This window comes from Stegodyphus dumicola, chromosome 12, assembly GCF_044657685.1.
Source record: "Stegodyphus dumicola isolate Sdum_Otavi_A_Nest chromosome 12, ASM4465768v1".
Lineage (NCBI taxonomy): Eukaryota > Metazoa > Arthropoda > Arachnida > Araneae > Eresidae > Stegodyphus > Stegodyphus dumicola.
The window spans coordinates 120,218,548-120,237,062 of record NC_140779.1 but is presented as its reverse complement, the minus strand read 5'-3'; the positions used below and the strand labels follow the sequence as shown (position 1 = coordinate 120,237,062).

Here is an 18,515-nt window from a genome sequence, read left to right as displayed (position 1 = left end):
AGGAGACAATTTTAAGGTAACCGACATTGTTCGAATAGCTTTTTTTCAAATGTTTGTTATTTTCTGAATCTATGAGATTTTTTATAGTATTGCACTCACACTTAAACATAATCACTTCCAAAAGTGATAAAAAATTCTGTATTTCATGAAATTTATGAAAAAAAAAAAAGGGGGGGGGAACATTTTTTAGCGAAACTGATAAAAACATTACTGAAAATAATGATGATAAAAGCATACTTTTGACTTTACGTTATGTACATTGACCATAAGCATACAGTGAAATAGAAAAAATAGAAAATATTGATTCGCTGGTAATGCATTGCCAATATGTTAATCAGCACTCAAAAATAAAAAAATTGCATACGCTACTGAGAGAAAAATTATGTAATTTAAATTTTGAGAGACTAATTTTTTTTAACTCTTACTGTACGCCATGCAAAATAAACCCTATGTTCAAAGTTTTATTCTATAAGGAATTTTAGAATTATAATGATTGCTGTAAACACAAATAAAAATATATAAAAAATCTCATTTAAAATTTTCAGAATAACGTTACATGACGTATATACACGACTGTTCATGTTCCCAAATGAAAATGAGGAAATTCATAATAAAAATACCTTGCTAAACTGTTCAGACATATAGAATTGCATAAAATTACTTAGTTAATGAAACCCTTTAAACTTAGTGAATAAATGCCCTTTAAACTTTGACTTCTGGTGTGGCAAAAAGTAACTTACAGTTTATCGTTTTTCAAAAAAAGTGGTGTATCTCCACTTATAATCAATATATCAACAAAAGAAAAGTTATTTTTGTTAGCTAAGAATGCAGCGTTTAAAAAGGATAAGTGAAAGGAAAAATTAGATATTTAGAAAATCGTCTTTTTGAACGAGGTCCTTTACCAAAGGAAAGCGTTTAGCAGGAAAAGTAACTGAGGCAGTTATTGAAGTGAAGCTATGTAATCAACGGCACCATTTTATGATTAAAAGAGTCTTTAACTTTCGAAAAATATAAAAAGCAATCAGAAGTTGAACATATTCACGATTATGCATTTTAAAAGGGTTATCTATGGCAATAACAACCACAGAATCAGAGTAACTATCTCATAAACTACATCTCTTTAATTTAACTTTTTACTTCTGATATGCTGTGCATGAATACGGTATATGTTCTTGTAGTATCCTTACATTTTATATGAAGTTTTCTTTCCTGATTTCGAGGTGCATATATTCTAAGTCATTCAGTTCTTGAATTCGGCAACTTGCATTTATTTTACCACAAAATTACCATAGAACTTTTGAAGGAAAAAACATATGTAAAAGAAAATACCAATGAATAGATCAATATGATTTATACTGTAGAGGCATTAGGGTTTTTTTGAAGCAAGAGACGTGAAAAATGTGCAATGCCTTCGTCGTGATTGGAACGTGGACCTCTAGAATACGCGCCGAGTGTGCTACGGTTACACCACGAAGGCATGCAGAAAGGAGGAAGAAAATGCTTCCCGTTTTATATACTTCCCTTTTCAGTGACGACTGAGGATTACAGCACACAATTGCCAAATCTCGGTGGTGAAGAATCATGATCCATAACGTTTTAGTTCATGATCCACTGTAGAAGTATTAGGTTTTTTTTGAAGATGTAGTACATGAAAAATGAGCAATTCCCTCGCCGGGACTCGAACCTGTATCTCTCGAATACGCGTCGAGTGTGCTACCGTTACACCAAAGGCATGCCGAAAGCAGAGAAAAAATACCTTATAACACAACAACTTCAATATTCCAGCGCAACTTAAATTTAAAAAAACAAAAAGTTTGCGAGTATCATCACTTAGTGATTTTTTACACCTTTTAAAACATTTAAAACAGATTTTACTGTTTGCGTAATCAAAAACACACTCATGTACATAAAGAAAAGTACCTTTTGTGTGGATTAACACGGAAACTGTAAAAAACAAACTTATTTACGCAAAGATCACATATGGATCAATAATGTTTCTTTATATGCTTTTTGAAAATTAAGCTTCGGCAATTACATGCATTCTGACTTTTACACAAACGTATAACGATACTTTTCATTTTATTGTAGCCAGTATGAGTACATTATCAAATAATTACGTTGTTGTAAAGGAAAATATTAATCCATAACATACGGGGGGACTAAAATCATCGGTATTTGATTTCTCCATTATGGGCTTAAGATGTGCCTGCTGAGCGTGCATACAGAATATTAGACGAGAAACATTAAAAGAGGCGTCAATATTTTCTCACAGCGGGGAAAAATTTCTCGCCCGGGAAATAAATGAAGCAAGCTGACGTTTCCAAAATGATGAAAAGATAACATTTTCAACATTAAAAATCGAATATTAACTTCCCCAAAAGTCGCATCAGCTTTGGAAGCACTCAAACACGGTAAGAAATAAAAGAACTGTTCAAACAATGTCGTTTATGTTGATGTTTTTTATTAACAACCAAGTAACGTGAAAAAGAATGTCAAAGAGTGAATAAAAATGGAGTTTCATTATATTGCAAGAATATCAAAAACATTATAATTTAAATTCAGAAAGGTGGCAACATAGTTCCTCGAAAAATTAATAAATAAACAAGTAAAATAAAAGAAACATTATTTAAATCTAGAAGAAGAATCCCTGTAACAGTTCCATATTTTATTTTCTAAAGCATAAATTTTTACAAAAAAATAAATGTTTGTGATTTAAAATTTATCCTGGAAGTTTAAACCAAAACATATATTATGTTAATTTAATGATAAGTGTAATTATTTAATACTTCCTTAGAAATAAGGTTACCACCGAAAGAGACGAGCGATAAAATTCCTAAGCACTAGTAGTTCCTCTTGTGTCCATTTGCAGGCGAACAGGCTGGGCATATGGGGGTTTCGGGGTTTTTCCTATGTGCAGCGTATATACCAGGCCAGTTTGCCTTAGAATGTCCTTTACGAAGTCCTCCCTGCTCTTAGGATAAATCTAATTTTTTAGTAATATCAAAGCATGGAAATTTTTATTTCTCGTGACAGTCTGCTATTATCAAAAAATAATTTCTTTTTCATTCAAAATATATGCATGAAAAAGATGCATTTTTAGCTCAGTATATGAGCACACCAATGTTTTAGAATGAAGAATTTTTATTTTATAATATATGTAACGTATTGGTGTATTTAATTATGGCAAAGCACACTAGGGCTATCTGCCTAAGGGGAGTGATGCCTTCGTGGAGGACATTTTAAGGGAAACTGGCTCGTATACACGTTACACATGGGGAAAAACACGAAAACACCCATGCAGCCAGCCTCCGTTCGCGGGATTCGAACCTCGGACCGAACTACCAGTGTTCAGCGACTTTACCACTCGGCCGCTGGTGGGCCTAATACATGTAACGAAAACTTCAAAAAGATTTTGCACTTTGTAATGCAATAAGTCGATTTAATAATGTTTTACTGAAATGCTCACATTTGAACAACGTGATTCTAGTAAAGTATACTTTATGTGTCATACATTGGTGAAATGGAAAAGAAAAAATTACCTTGAAAATATTTTCCGAATGCCTTTGACATTCATGAATACGGTTTAGAAAAAATATGTTTTCTGTATTTCCAAATGCATATAAATTTTATTGCACTAATCTTTGTGACGTACTACAGTGAATAAAATACCTGAAGTATTTTTAATTTGCTTTCAGTTATTTAGTACTGCTGAGAAATTTAAATTGACGCATAGGAATTTTTCATTATAATATGGTTAAAGGTATATCATTATAAAACCCATGTGATCATATCGAAAGGAAAATATCAAGAGGCACCTTAACACATAAGATTTCAGATGCTATTCTATTGCTTAAGAGCTTTAAGCAAAAAGGATTAGCTGTATTAAAGCCGACAGAGAGCTGTAAATCAAACGGCTTGAGGATTTAGTTGTGAAGGCATCGTATCTCTGATAAATAAAGTTGGAAAAGAACTCTAAAATTTTTGTGTAGGCGTTAATTACATATAAATAGCTGGAAAAATGCAGTCGATTAAAAACATGTAGGTATAACTAAAAATATTTGTTCAAGAAACAATATTGAAGTTAAAAATGCAAAAAATGTAACATTTTATGCTTTTTTATTTCACAATTACTATATTTTATTTTACAATTCAGATAATTACGTAAATATGATTCTCTTCTGTTATCAGGATCAAATTTAGTGTATGTATGTATACACAGTAATAAGTGTATGTATGTATACACAGGTGTATATATTATGTGCGTATATATGTGTGTACACACACAGATACACATACACGTACATATATGAATGCATATATACATAAATTTCTGAACCCGGTCCTGATAACAGACCAGTACCCATAAATATAAATATGTTCTACCGGAATATTATATTTTTACATTAAATCTTTAAATCCATATATACGCTACTGTAAATAAATAAGCTGATAAATATGATCATAGAATCTTCTTCAGAAACATCAAACATCAAAATAACAATTCTCTTAAATTTCAGACGTTGTCTCTTATTAGACTCTTATTATTCAGACTTTGACTTTTGTTAGATTTAATATGCGTTATATATTTATACAGAGATTATCATTACTATTATATATATTACTTTACCATCATTTTATACATTCTAATAAATACGTATACATATTACAAAAATTACAACTTTTAAATTTTAATTAATGTAAGCAGTTTTTTTCCTATAGGTATCATACTTGAAATAAAAAACTAAAACATTAGTTCCTAGTAATCATGTAAATTATTTCTAAGACCAGCTTAAATTTTTTACAATTTGTCTAAATATATTGCAAATAAAATGAAAGAGGAATTGTGAGGAAACTTCTACACATACAACTGTTTCTCTTTTATTTTAACAGATATTTGAATTAAAATCTGATAACTATATGAAAATAAAATCACATTTCAAGAATTCATTAGTTAATAGTAATATGCCAAAGGGAAAAAACAGTCATTAAATAAAGATTACCATATTTACAAGACGGGCAGCAAAATGTATTTTAGCAATCAAAGAGGCATTGCCATTATAGAAAAATTGTTTTAGTTTTCTGCAAGCCATAAAACAATTTAAAAATATTTTGGAAGAAAACTTTTATTTCATGGAGGATTCTTAAACTGTACTTATGAAACTTAATCTAAACCTTTTTTTTAATCATAATGTCTGCGCTATTATTATTAAAGAGAGCAAAATTTAAACTTAAAATTTGGTATAACCAATTTTTACTCCTCTAATAGACTTAGCGTTGAGAAACGTGAAGCCTAAAGAACAACATCATTAAATTTCCTATGTTCTAAAAATAAAGATTATATAACTATTACATTTAATCCTACTTTATTTGGTTTTACACAAATATAGAAGTATGAAAATAATTAAATTTAATGTCCAACTTAAAGCACAACGAATAAAAAATTAAATAAATTAATAAATTTCCTAATAATAAATATTAATTATAAATGAGTTTTGATGAGCAAAATTGTTTAAAATGCCAATAGTTGAGGTAAATATTTTTTATTGGAGCTAAGTGAGAAGTATGGTTAGGAAATTTCATAGGAGAATAATGCTTGCATTAAAAATACAAAGCGTAAAATTTAAGGTGACATGAGGTTTAAATTCGGCAAGAATCGAAAAATTACTCAGGGGAAAATCTCACACATCACAAATTTCACAATATCAGAGTGAAGTAAAGTGAAAAAATATAGAAATAAGTGAATAATTAAATTTGAAGCTCAGACTAAAGCACAATGAATTAAATTAAATAAATATAATAAATTTCCTCAATTTTTTTTTTGTGTTCTGAAATGTAAGCCAAAGTTCAAGCAGTGAACTTATTATAATGCACTAATAAACAATAATTATAGAATGCTTGCATGAGAAACATATTTCTTAAATAGAAAAAAGAGTAAGAAAGAAAGAAAAACGTTCGAAAAGTGCATTTGAAAACTTAGTAGTTATTATATTATGATCACTGAAAAGGAAACATTACCTTTTGCTTAATAGTGATTAGTAAAAGCCTTCTTAACTTAAATGTTATAATATTGCATTATATATCTTCTTTAATGTTTAATTTGAGATTTGGAAAATTTTGTAAAAATCAGAAATCCAGTCAGCAATATTATTTTATAATTTTTTTATTTAGCTGCATGCAGATGAGGCATGCTATCTACAAAACTAAATTCATGATGTAAAACGTTTCCTTTCATTTATGAAATTACATCATGCATACTTTAATTTGTAATTGGAATGATTCTCGAGTATACATATTAAAACTCATTATTTAGTAAGGCGTAAAATAATTCTAAGTTCTTTTTATGAGAAAAGTTTATTTTTTTGCACCAAAATGCAAGTTTTTATATACAATCAGTACAGTAACATTTCAGTACAGATTTAAAAAAACAGGCTTTAAGTAGAAATTTATAACTTTACTAAATAAGGTTTAACAACTTATACTAAATATTAATGTGATTTTATTCCTTTATACAACTTACGATTCTAATTTTATTTCTTTCGATTTTTTTCGAAGATACTTATGCCATAAAATATAAGGAATACTTATAGCTTCTGCTAACGTTCAAAGAATAACTAACTGAAAGCAAGCTGATGACACTGGGAAAATTTTGATGATTTCTGAAAAACATGAAATACAAACAAAGTTATTTAAAAAGTGTTTAGACCTGCTGTTAATTCTTTCTGGGATTAAACATTCACGTCATTTTAATCGATGGTTTATCGTAGGATATAGATATGTTAAGATTATGTGGTTTTTATCGGCTCTAAATCCAAACTAATTATACATAACCAAAATACTTAAAGAATTTTTACCTCTACGCGAAAGCAGGCCTCAGAGAATTTTTGATAAAACGATATGTGTTCCAACGGGGTTGGTAACTGGTTACTGTTAAATTAAAATTCTTGCTTGTATTTCTTTTAAATTATTTTGAAAGTAGTAACACGACTAAAATTTCTAAAGTGTGTAATTCTATTGCTTCTTTGTTGATTGAAGTAATTAATTTAAGAGATAAGTTTCTTCTGTTCTAAAAGATTCGTCGTAAATGGTGTGAGCTGATGAGGAAAAGTATGTTTTCTTATATCAAGTTTTCACATATATAATTTCTAGAGGAAACTTGCTGGCGTACTTTCGCTTTTAAAGGAAGAGGACCTAATTTTACAGAATATTGTTAAGTTTTAATACTTATTAAGCTCCAAAGTAAATATCTGGTAGTATCGTGATGTGATATAGCTACCCGTCACTTAGGTTATCATTCAATTAATCAATTTCCAAACGTAACAATATACATCGCATTCAGACATCCTTAGAGCCATTTTAGCTTATTTAGCTTAACCTGTACACTTTAGTGCATTTTAAATGAACTCTGTGTGCTTAGCATAAAATGAAGACAGTTAGTTTATGCAGATGTTTTGAATTTTTGTCACATAGTAAAATATGCATATAGTAAGTAACTAATCTTCCGATAACGTTCGAAGAAAATTTTTTATTTTTGTATAAAAAGTTCACAGCTAGAGTGATATAGCTATGAATTACTAGAAAATACTGGGTGAAAGAAACACATATACACTGGGTAATCACGTATACACTAAATGAAAGAAACTGGAAAGGTTTCAAGAGAGGGAAAATAAAAGTCTTGTTATCACATAGATTGCCCAAAATATTTAGTTACATAAATATATCTGAATGATAAAAGTGTTAAAGTGCTAAAAGTGTAGAAAAACTTACTTTCTACATCGTAACAGCTAAAATAAATCTGTAGGAATAGGTATTTCGTAACATAGCTTACATGTATAAATGAATTCTTATGTAACTAATGAAAATTGCTCTTTCCGTTCACTGCAGAAAACATAAAGAAACTAAAAGAGTAAAGCCAAGTGGAGAGCGAGCCCGGGAATACAGTGTGACGCTTTGAAATTGAATCAGCATTTTTGTAACAGAGATTACATTAACGAAATCCATAGCAGCTTTTGTGTGTTGGTAAATGCAGAGGAATCTGGAGCAACTTTATGTAATACATTTTGTGGGAAACTCTGATTCATTGTAGTTGTCGAAAACAGTTTATGGTAAAGGTGTTGTTTCTTTGACCCATGTCTTCAGGTTAGACTAGAAGTTTATGGATAAAAGGGACAGCATCGACAATGAAAGCAGCAGACTATTCAGAAACTGAGAATAAGGTGTCTCGCATGAATAGGTATAGTTCGACCGTCTCAAACGCAACCTTGGCTGGCAGTCTGCCAAAACAGATAAGCTCGTCTAAAACGGGAGTTATTATTTGCTGCGACGTGAAAGGTCACGTGAAGACCTCCGGAAAGAGAGAATTTATATGCTCGAAGGAAAGAAAGCCACTATCCTTCCACCCTATTTTGATCCTATTTCATATCCTATTTGATACCCTTCCGTATCGCGAACGGTCGCGAACGAGGAGGTCAAACTATAACTGCATGTACATAAGCGCTTAAAGAAAACAATTGTGAAAGTTGATGCGAAATTCTAAATAGGTGGTTCCTTTTTCACAATATTGCGCCAACTGCCCTATAAGAGAAATATTCAAAAGGTAGAAAGTGCAAAACAGGACTTAAATAACATGTAAAATGAAGACTTCCTTTACAGCTATGAAGAACGGCAATAACGCTGCATTTTATGCCTATTTTGAAGGTGAAACTACAATAGCCTATCGGAAGAAATGCAAAAATACCATTTTTTAAATAATTTTATTATTACATTTGGACAGACCATATACTCAACTCTTAGTAATCTAAAAACCTAAGGGAAAAGCATATTAAAACAATTTATAAAGGAGAATATTGACAAAACATTTATTGAAGCAAATAGCAATAGAGTATGTGCAATTAATTTAAAGGATACAGTATTATTTTCGTCGTTCAAAGCAGTAAGTGAAACGACTAGAGATTTCACTTAGAAAGAAATTTAACAAGCACATTAATAAACACTTATCGTTTTCAGCCGAATATTCATTACTTTATTGTGTGTGCAATGAATCGTCTTTCGGCTTTATGACCATTTGTACCATTTTGATGCTCTTTAGAAAGTAATAAGAATCCTAGTATTTATAAGTATGAAAAGCGTTCATTACTAACGACATTGGTTGAGATTCATTAGTAAACATCGGGGAAAATAAAGAAATGATTAATTAATATTAGAGCATGGAAAAGAAATGACATAAATGTGCCTTTACTGAAAATCATACGTTTTGAAGTGACACAGTCACCAGCTTTAGAGAAAAAGGAACTCATTTTTTCCTAAAAAAGGTTATTTCAGTGACTATTTATATTACTATTCATATATTTGGAATATTTGCTTAATAACTGAATATAATTCACTTAAGTCACGAAACATTACTATTCTCGTATCGATGATATTGTTAAGAGACTAGCATCTCATCATTTTTATTAGAAGTTATGGAAGTAAGGCTCTTTAATCTGATTGGTTAAGAACTATACTCAGTGCGGAAGATTAAGATTGAAATAATGGATTTAGTTTTCAGAAATGACGTAGTTTCGAGAAAACTGTTTCTATTTTTGTAATAGAGAGGGGAAATGCCCAAGTTAAGGAATTAATGTGTTATTGCTTATATGTTTATATATATATATTGCTATATATGTTTATATATATATATATATATGTAAGATAAAAATATATGAATCAGAATTATAATATAACTATAAACATTAATTCGTCCTCTCTATTCTAAAATCGGAATAACCTCTCTGCATTGCGTCATTTCTAGATCACTCTATGGTCATTTAATGTGCTTCGGATTCTATAGTTTTCATTTCAATATTGGTTAAAATTTCTGCAATTTGTTTTGAGAAAATCTGAAATTCTTGTTAATTAATTTTTCTAATTTTTCATAATTATGTGTGAGCAAATTAAGTAACGAATTTTAAGCTATTTAAATTATTCATAGGGAAGGATATTAAGATAAGTTTTTATGTTTTTGAAATATAAGTTTTTATGTTTTTGAAATTTTGTTGAGAATTTTAAATACGAATTTTATAATTATTCTAAAAATAAAGATGTTAAAAATAAGTAAAATTATTACAGATACGTAATATGAAATTATGGTAAATGCATGTTAAAATTTATGGCTTTTTGTGTGTTAAGTATAGTATGATGAGGGTGTACTGGTTCCTTCAACAGAGGCCTGTAATTACCTCTGTACAGTTGTTCCTTTTACGCTCTTCATGCAAGATAATGTTGGAGGCTCTCATTTTATGAATACATGTAAAATTTTTATATTATTATTATTATATTTTTTATTATGGAATGTATTAGTGCAGTTCTCAAAGGCCAGTTACCTTAATGCAAGGAACGGAGGTCTTTTTAAGTAACTGTCTAGGCACCCTGGGCCACTAGTGCAGAGAAAACACTGGTTAGCTCAAGAGGACAGCCTTATTGATGGATATGTTTGTTTAGAAGTATTGCGAGGCTTCCAGTTTGGTAAAATCAGGAATTGTGAATGAAAGATGATAACGGTGAAACCATAAATTCCGAAAATCTTAATCCTATTATTTATGATGTTAAATTATAATTTATCAGTATAGAAATAAGTATCCTAAATATTTATTTGCATTACATTTAATTATAAGTAATAATTATGTAAACATTTTTGTGATATTCTGTAATAACAAGAACTTTCCCTGATGAATTATGATTATGTGAACTCTCAAACAAAAAGGCTTTTGGACTGAAATGTTGAAAAATTCAATAGGACTCTAAAAATTAAGAATCTATTTAAAAAAAAATAATATTTATAAATAATACTTTACAGGATCAAAATTTTATTATTTATTTATATTTTTTTTTTAATTTGCTTGTGCTTTAACTCTTTTTCTTTAAAAAGGCTTCTCTGTCGCTACGCCTTTTTCTTTTGAAGGGGGGAATATGTAAGATAAAAATATATGAATCAGAATTATAATATAACTATAAACATTAATTCGTCCTCTCTATTCTAAAATCGGAATAACCTCTCTGCATTGCGTCATTTCTAGATCACTCTATGGTCCGCGCAACTCTGATGACGTAATAATTAAGAACTGAAACTGTCCTTGTAAACCAAAACTTTTCTCTTCGCGTGCTTCCATCTTTCATAACTACGCACTTCAGCTTTTGCTCTGTACTGTGCTAAGATGTAATTTCGCTGGCTTGCTTTCTATCTTAACAATATCAAAAACGTAAATCTTCTGTGGAAAGGCACGACTAGAGTGCCAAGTGATTGTGGCCACAAATATCAATTGAAAATAAAAATGGAATAAAACTGCCTCGACTGCCAAGTTCTTTAAATACTACGCAATCAAAATTCTTCTTCAATATAGGATAACTACGCATCTACAGTGCATCTAGAGTGTTCCGTCTTTTTTCCTTTGCTCTTATTATTACATATATATATATATATATATATATATATATATACTATTATACCCAACCCCCTTAGGCAGCTTAAGAGTGCTTACTTGGTTTTTATTTTCTCAAGTTTTATGCTTTCATTTACAGAAGTGTTTTAAATGAGGAAAACATCCATGTTTTGACAATGTCAAATTAAAAAAAAAGTCATTTTCGACAAATAAAGAAATATAACTACATATAAAGAGTTTATACACTATGTAGTTAGTCTAACAACAAACGTATAACAGTATTTAGTATCAGTTTATTGTTATTGTAAAAAGAATATTTCATAGGCCGAGATAGGATGTTATGTGGTGTCCACATCAGAGTTATTAAAATTTAGTTCATAATTATGTGTATGTAATTTATTTATAAAACGCATATTTTCTTTTTTAATAAATCCCTTATCTTTTATGTGATGCAATTTTGACAAATTAAATTTGTGAGTAATTAGCGTAAACAGCATCAAAAACTTTGCCTGGTAGAAAGATATGGCATATGGAAACATTTGAGAAATCCTACTGTAATAGCTGGATTAGGTACTAAGTTACCAATCTTAATTATTTTCTCTGCATAGTTTATTTATGACGATTTTTCGCGTTTCCCTGACTGATTTTGTGATGACTTTTTAATATTTTGTCACAACAGACCGATGATTCTGAGGTTTTTATATTTTGCTATAATATATTCATGACTGTGAACATAAGATCTTTGAAACTGCAATTACAAGGAATAACGTTTCTCTTTTTCTTTGTACATTTTGTGCGACAAAATTAGATAACTAAAGAAAATTTTAAAAATAGATAACTAAAGAACATAAAGAAAATTTTAGTATTATTTTATTATCATACGATTAGTTATTAATAAATTTAATGTAAAATATAACACCATCTTCTGACAATTATGTGAATAACCTAATAATTAATTTTTTGTCCTTTTTTGTTTTTCTTGGTCTCGTCACAGCAGTTTGTCTCTTTTCAAAACAAACAATATTTTGTTCAATCCGTAAAGTAATTTTACCTAAATATTAATTAATCTAGAGCAATTTCAAATGCTGAGTTTTGAACTGCTTACTCAGATGCTTACCAGTATTGAAATTAACATAATGAATTTTGCCGCCTGAGGATGAACCTGTGACTGAGAAGATAAGTCCAATGAATACTGGAAATTCGATTCCGTTTCAAAAATCTGAAAATAGGTTGGCTGCATGGCTATTTTGGAGGTTTTTCCCAATGTTTAATGTTAATATAAGAGAATATCTTACAGAATATCTTCCACAAAAGCATTCTTGCCCTTGGGCAGATCATCTTAGTGCATTGTTTCATAGTTTAGTAAGTCTGAAGACCGAAAAAATGTTTCTGTTACTTCTATCATTGGCAGCAGCGGGCGCGAATGAAGCAAGAAATGGCAGCATTTCCATAAAATGAATGATTTTCTCATGTAATGTTTATTTGTTAAGACTCTCATATATCTTTTGTTTTGTAGAAATCATTGTGATGAGTCTTAACGCCACTGTATGTTTCCATAAATGGGCGTATTAGAAATCTGTTCTTTTAAACTCTTCTTTTAAGGAAAAAAATTGGAACTTACATCGAGAAATATTATTTTCAAACCGAATTTAGATCCTGCTTAAAAAGTCCTCACTTTCGGAGGTTACTTTTGAGTTGCTCGCTGACTTCAATATTCGATTTGGAGAAGAAAGTTTAAATTGAAGAGCTAGAATACTTCCAAGCCTATATTTGATTCGGTAGATAAATTTGAAATGGCAGCTAGCGAAACTGCAAGATTTTATGTTGCACATCTTTTCAAATTACCTTCCATAAGCTGTGGCTCTGATTAAACATTCAGTTATTGTTTATTATTAATGTTACATTTTCCATAAATTTGTATATGAACTGTGCCATTAAATGTAAATCAAGACAACAAATAAAATATTCAGTTTAGATTTGTATGCGCATGTGTCAATTAAAAAGAAAAAAATTATTTTCTTTGGAAATTTAGTTCTTGTAGATAAGCTTTTATTCAGAAACAAACAGTCTAAATAGGTAAAATAAAGAAATATTTGATTAAATTCCTTTTCCCTCATTGATGAGTAAAATAATCAGCGGCAAAGTCAATGATCACTTTAATGAACACTTTGTCAATGGTCACGAAGTTTGACTTTGAAATAAACTTACTTAATGTCAAAACTCATCTGAGATTTAGTATAGTATATTGTTTAATTTATATACTATGAGTTTATCCTATTTCAGGTGTACACTAATACGCACCAATGACTAGAAAATAGGAGTTAGTATATAATTTGTAAATTATGCTGATAGTTAAGTTTATAAGTAATTTTATAAGCAATAGCTAATAATTTTATAAATACTTTCATAAGTAATTCCCAAATAAAATGTGTTACCATACCATATAATATGTTATTTTATAAATTTGATACATTTCATGCATTATCTGACCACGTTTTAATCTTTGATGTCTTTTGAGTAATTTCTGTTCTTTCCTTAAAGACGTAGAGACAAGAGTTAGTTTCTCTTAAAATTCGTGGAATATTCTAAAATTAATACCAGTGAAAACTTGGCATTGTCTAATTTTAAATCTGTAGGGCATCTGTTACATTTATAATGCAAAATTCCTAAACATATTTCATTCTATTTTAAATATTTTATATGACTGAGTGAAAACGTTTAACAGATTATTATAAGTTGATAAATTTTTCAAATTTGGAAAAGTTTATGAAAATCTAGTTCGCAGTTTTATGTATACTTTGTATAATTTTATTAAAAGGAAAACATAGAACCCAAAGAGGGATCAGTAACAATTAGAAATAATAGGTTTAATAATTCTTTCACGTTCTGATCTAACCGGGCATTTTAATGCGAAATTTTCCATTTTAAACAACACTGACAAAAAATGCTATAGATTCGTTGATTGACATCTGTTATAAGATCTTTTGCATTCTGTTACGAATTATTAAAACCATGCAGCGTTCATGCAAAGTTGTAACTAACTGAAACAAACACAAATTTGCCCATGTCACCATTGTTATTATTTTTCAGCTATTGGCTTTCAATCAGGAATATTTTTTAACAAAAATTATTATTATAGACGAAGAGGGCTTCCATTTCTTACTGGCTTCTAATGAATAAAATTAATTATTTGACAGGGTGGTAAATAAAAACCACAATTAGCCTATTAGTTGTTTTAAGCTTTGAAAAATCTTTTTATTCCGTGCACTTTTGTTAAAAATAAAAAAACAGAACCCACTTTCCAATGTAATTTCTCTCCTAAATTCAAATGTAATTTCTCTCCTAAATGCAAAAATTCATTAGCTAATTAAAATTTAATAAATCGTTCAAGATATTAGAAAATTGGGTACTATTCGGTTTCGAGGGCCGTAAAAAAATTGTAGCAAAAATGTACGCGCAAAAGCGCCAAATCTAGCGTAAGCGCTGATTTCAGATTGCGTAAGTTTATATAGTTCTATGTTTCTTAAGACGCCATTGAAATACTAGTTTAATTTTTAAATAATTTTTGATTTTAAATCCTTTTTTGATATCCTATGGATTTAACAATTTGGGAATTGCCCATGACGAAAAGAATTGCACATACTCGGTATCCACGTGCACATCGACCTATTTTTACTTTAAAAAATCCTAGAATTGCACAAAAATGGCACTGCGCACATACTTTATCTATGTACACATCGACCTATTTCCACTTAAAAAGTAAAAGAAAATTGACAAAAATCCAATTGTTTTTATCTTTGTAAAATGTGGCAAACAAATGAGTGAGCGATTCTGTACTTTACCGAGAATATTTTCAAAGAAAAGGCATCATTCATTATAGAAAATTACGTTTGAACAACCAACGAGATGAAATTATGCTTTAGCGATAAGTCGGTAGCGAAATAGCGATGCAGGTATCCATTCAGTTATGTTTAGCAATTTTTATATAAATTATAATAATGATCTGAAATAGTTATTTACTTTTATGCTTCCATTCAGTTATGTTTAGACTTTTTCATATAAATTATAATAATAAAAAAGTATTGTATGAAATTAACCTTTCATCTAAATTAAAACATCAATCTTAAATAGTTATTTACTATTATACTTCCTTTCTTGTCGCAATTATTAGGGTTGCCGCAATTATTTTTGGCAGCATTGGCATCAACAATAGTTTGGCGATTTTTTACGGTCCTCGAAACCGAATAATGTCGAAAATTGAATAGAGTTAATTACATTTAAACTTCATATATTTTGTTAGCTTATATATGCTTATGAGCATTTCTTAATAACAGAATATTCCTTAGCATTTCCTATTTGAAGAGGTATGAACGTCCTAGGATATTATTCATATTATTACTGCTTATAATACTATGTTTATTATGAAATGCACTACGTCGTACCTGAATATTGTACTACAGTTCAGTATTATTATACTATCAGATCAATGAGGTCTTGTTACTGTGCTGTAAAACACTATGATAATATGATATCTCTTATGAATGTAGGTTCAGTTATAAATGCAAAGTTGTTCAGGGAGGCATTAAAGGTTTTCTCTAGTAAAGGAGAAGCTCAGAATTTCAGATACCCTGTTTTATAGCTGTTCTAATCTTCAGATGAATTGATAATATTTAGAATCGTCGATAACTTATAACGATGATGAGAACAAGTGTGAAACATTTTTATATTACTGAAAATTATGCAACATCTCTTTAAATAGTTCCGAAAATATTACCGTCGCACACTAATACGATTTTACAGTATTGTGTAGGGATAATATTCTGCATAACGGACACGACTCCAGCAAGAAAACTACCTTTTCAGTTGCGAATGGTCAAAACGTCACATACTGCTTTGTTTTTAATCTTATGATCTCCAGTAGTTTTTTTAAATAGGTGAGTTTCACAAGCAGAATATGGATATCAAATTTTTCATTCAACTTAGGTGATTCAGACAATAATGAAACACGTTTGTGATGATCAGTGATTAAGTCGTATGCAGTGTGAACGGTTGAGGGAATTCAAAGACAGCGATAAACATTCAATAATGATACCAGTTCACAGTAGCTCTCGAAGTCCATTAACAACGATATCATAGTCCAATTCATTAGTTACAGAATGTACGAAGAGCAACTGGAAGTTACAGTATTTGAACTGCATCCTGCTAGTCTAACAGAAAAATCCGAAATACACCAAACGGCCGCATAATTTGTTCGACATCTGATAATCCAGAATCAGAAAGCCAGTCGATTTACCCAAAACGAAGTACCGATAAAAATTAAAAAAGGAGAGAAAGAGGAAATAACTCGAGGCTTATTTTCGCCTTTAAAACAAACATGAATTTTCACATGCATGTATATCCTTAATATCATAATTTAAATATTATAATATCATAATCATATATGTAAAAAGTTTTATTTAGATGAAATTTAGAATGTCTTTATGTTCTTACTGCGACTATGATTAGTGGTTGAATTAATTATATATTAATAATGAAAGCGTTGAATCACAAATCTAGTATGTTTGAAATTTGCTACGCAGTGTTTAGAAACTCTAAAACTTAAGAAACGTCACATATTTTTGAGCAACCTTTGCAACTCATCTCTGCATTACGTGTTGCGATATGTTAAAAATGGGGATAAATAAGCAATAGTTTTATACAGCGTAACAGCACTACATTAATTTACAAAGAATCAATACATTATAACATCATACTCATACGAAGTTCATTATGCAATACAAAACAATTATTATTCACTTGCAATCAATACTCATATTGTCGTGTAGATGTGCACATTTACGAAACAATTTTTTTCCTGTGATACATCTGGCGCAGTGATATACGTAGCTTCGGAAAGGGTCCACAACATCAGAAGCAAGGGAGTAAGGGACAACATGTTGTCAGACATCAGAAAAGATGATCAAACTGCGTCGTCTCCGATGGCCGCAGTGACTGTGGTATACCTTGTAGGGAGGATAGGCCTTGCAGTTTTGCCTGAAAAAAAATAAAAAGCAATGAATTGAATTATCTTCTGCAGATAATTTTAAATACATTTCGCTTTTAGTTGAATATTTACAATAGTTTTAAATATTTTTTTTTAAAATTATCTCTAGTGCACATCAGAGATTCCATATACTAGTGCATAATATTAGCCGAAGACATTACCACTGTAGGGTTTATATTTATTTTTGCTAACATTTATTTTAAGTTTAAACTATCTTTCCTGTCAAGCCTTACTTTCTCCGGGAATTGCCAATGTCAGAATATGGAAATTTTAGTAGAACGCGCAAGGATTCAAATTGTCAGCGGAAGTAATCTGAGTTAAATAGAAGGGAAACGAGTTCGAAAGGGTGCTTTCTTGCTTCACGAGCGTGGAGGTGGCTAGTTAGAAATTGAAGAACCACGCGTTTCGGCCTGTGTGCTTGCCTCGGCAGATTGTTAATCTTTCAACGTAATATTCAGAAGTTTGCTGAATTATCAGCGGTATTTTAGAACGCGGTGAGGTTAGTTACGTTTAGAGAGCCTCGTAGTTAGTCACTTGTTATTATCTCTTTTCAATTTCTTATTTTTATTTTACCGCCGGGTCGGCGTAGTTTGTGAGCGTCAAGAGCACGCATTTGTAATTTCTAAAGTTGAATAAAAAGGGATTTAAACCCTTCTCAAGACTTTGTCTACTTTCCAGTTCTCAGCAGTCACCACTATTGTTGCGTGCAGGTTGGAAGAGCGCAACATTACACCAAATAAAATAGTATATATTAGTAAGTGTTCTTCGTATAAAAAGAAATTCCTTCTTGTTATTGTTGCTTGTATTATGTTATTTAAGCACAAATAGGAGAAAATTAGTTTTTTTCCTCACCAAATTCGCTAGAACTTCATTGACTCTACAATAAAAATTCTGAAAATTACACACAGAATGGAGCGCTATACATATGATATTTGCGTTCTACGGGTTCGTAGATTTAGAGTAATTGATAAAAACATTTGATAGAGAATCAAAATATAATCTATTCACCAGTAAGAACTAATACACAGGACAGTCTCAAAGACACGTTTACACTCGTC

The 18,515-nt window shown here is 30.1% G+C and overlaps 1 protein-coding gene across 1 annotated transcript in view; it reads right to left on the bottom strand.

The window, feature by feature from the left end:
- Positions 1-10,855: 10,855 nt before the first annotated feature.
- The window catches only part of LOC118186609 (thyrotropin-releasing hormone receptor-like), a 529,209-nt gene continuing 521,549 nt past the window's right edge, over positions 10,856-18,515 (bottom strand). Inside the window, exon 4 of the mRNA XM_085806891.1 lies at positions 10,856-17,447. Within this exon, the coding sequence (XP_085663017.1) occupies positions 17,374-17,447 (74 nt within the window). The 3' untranslated portion in view covers positions 10,856-17,373. The remainder of the gene's footprint in view (positions 17,448-18,515) is intronic.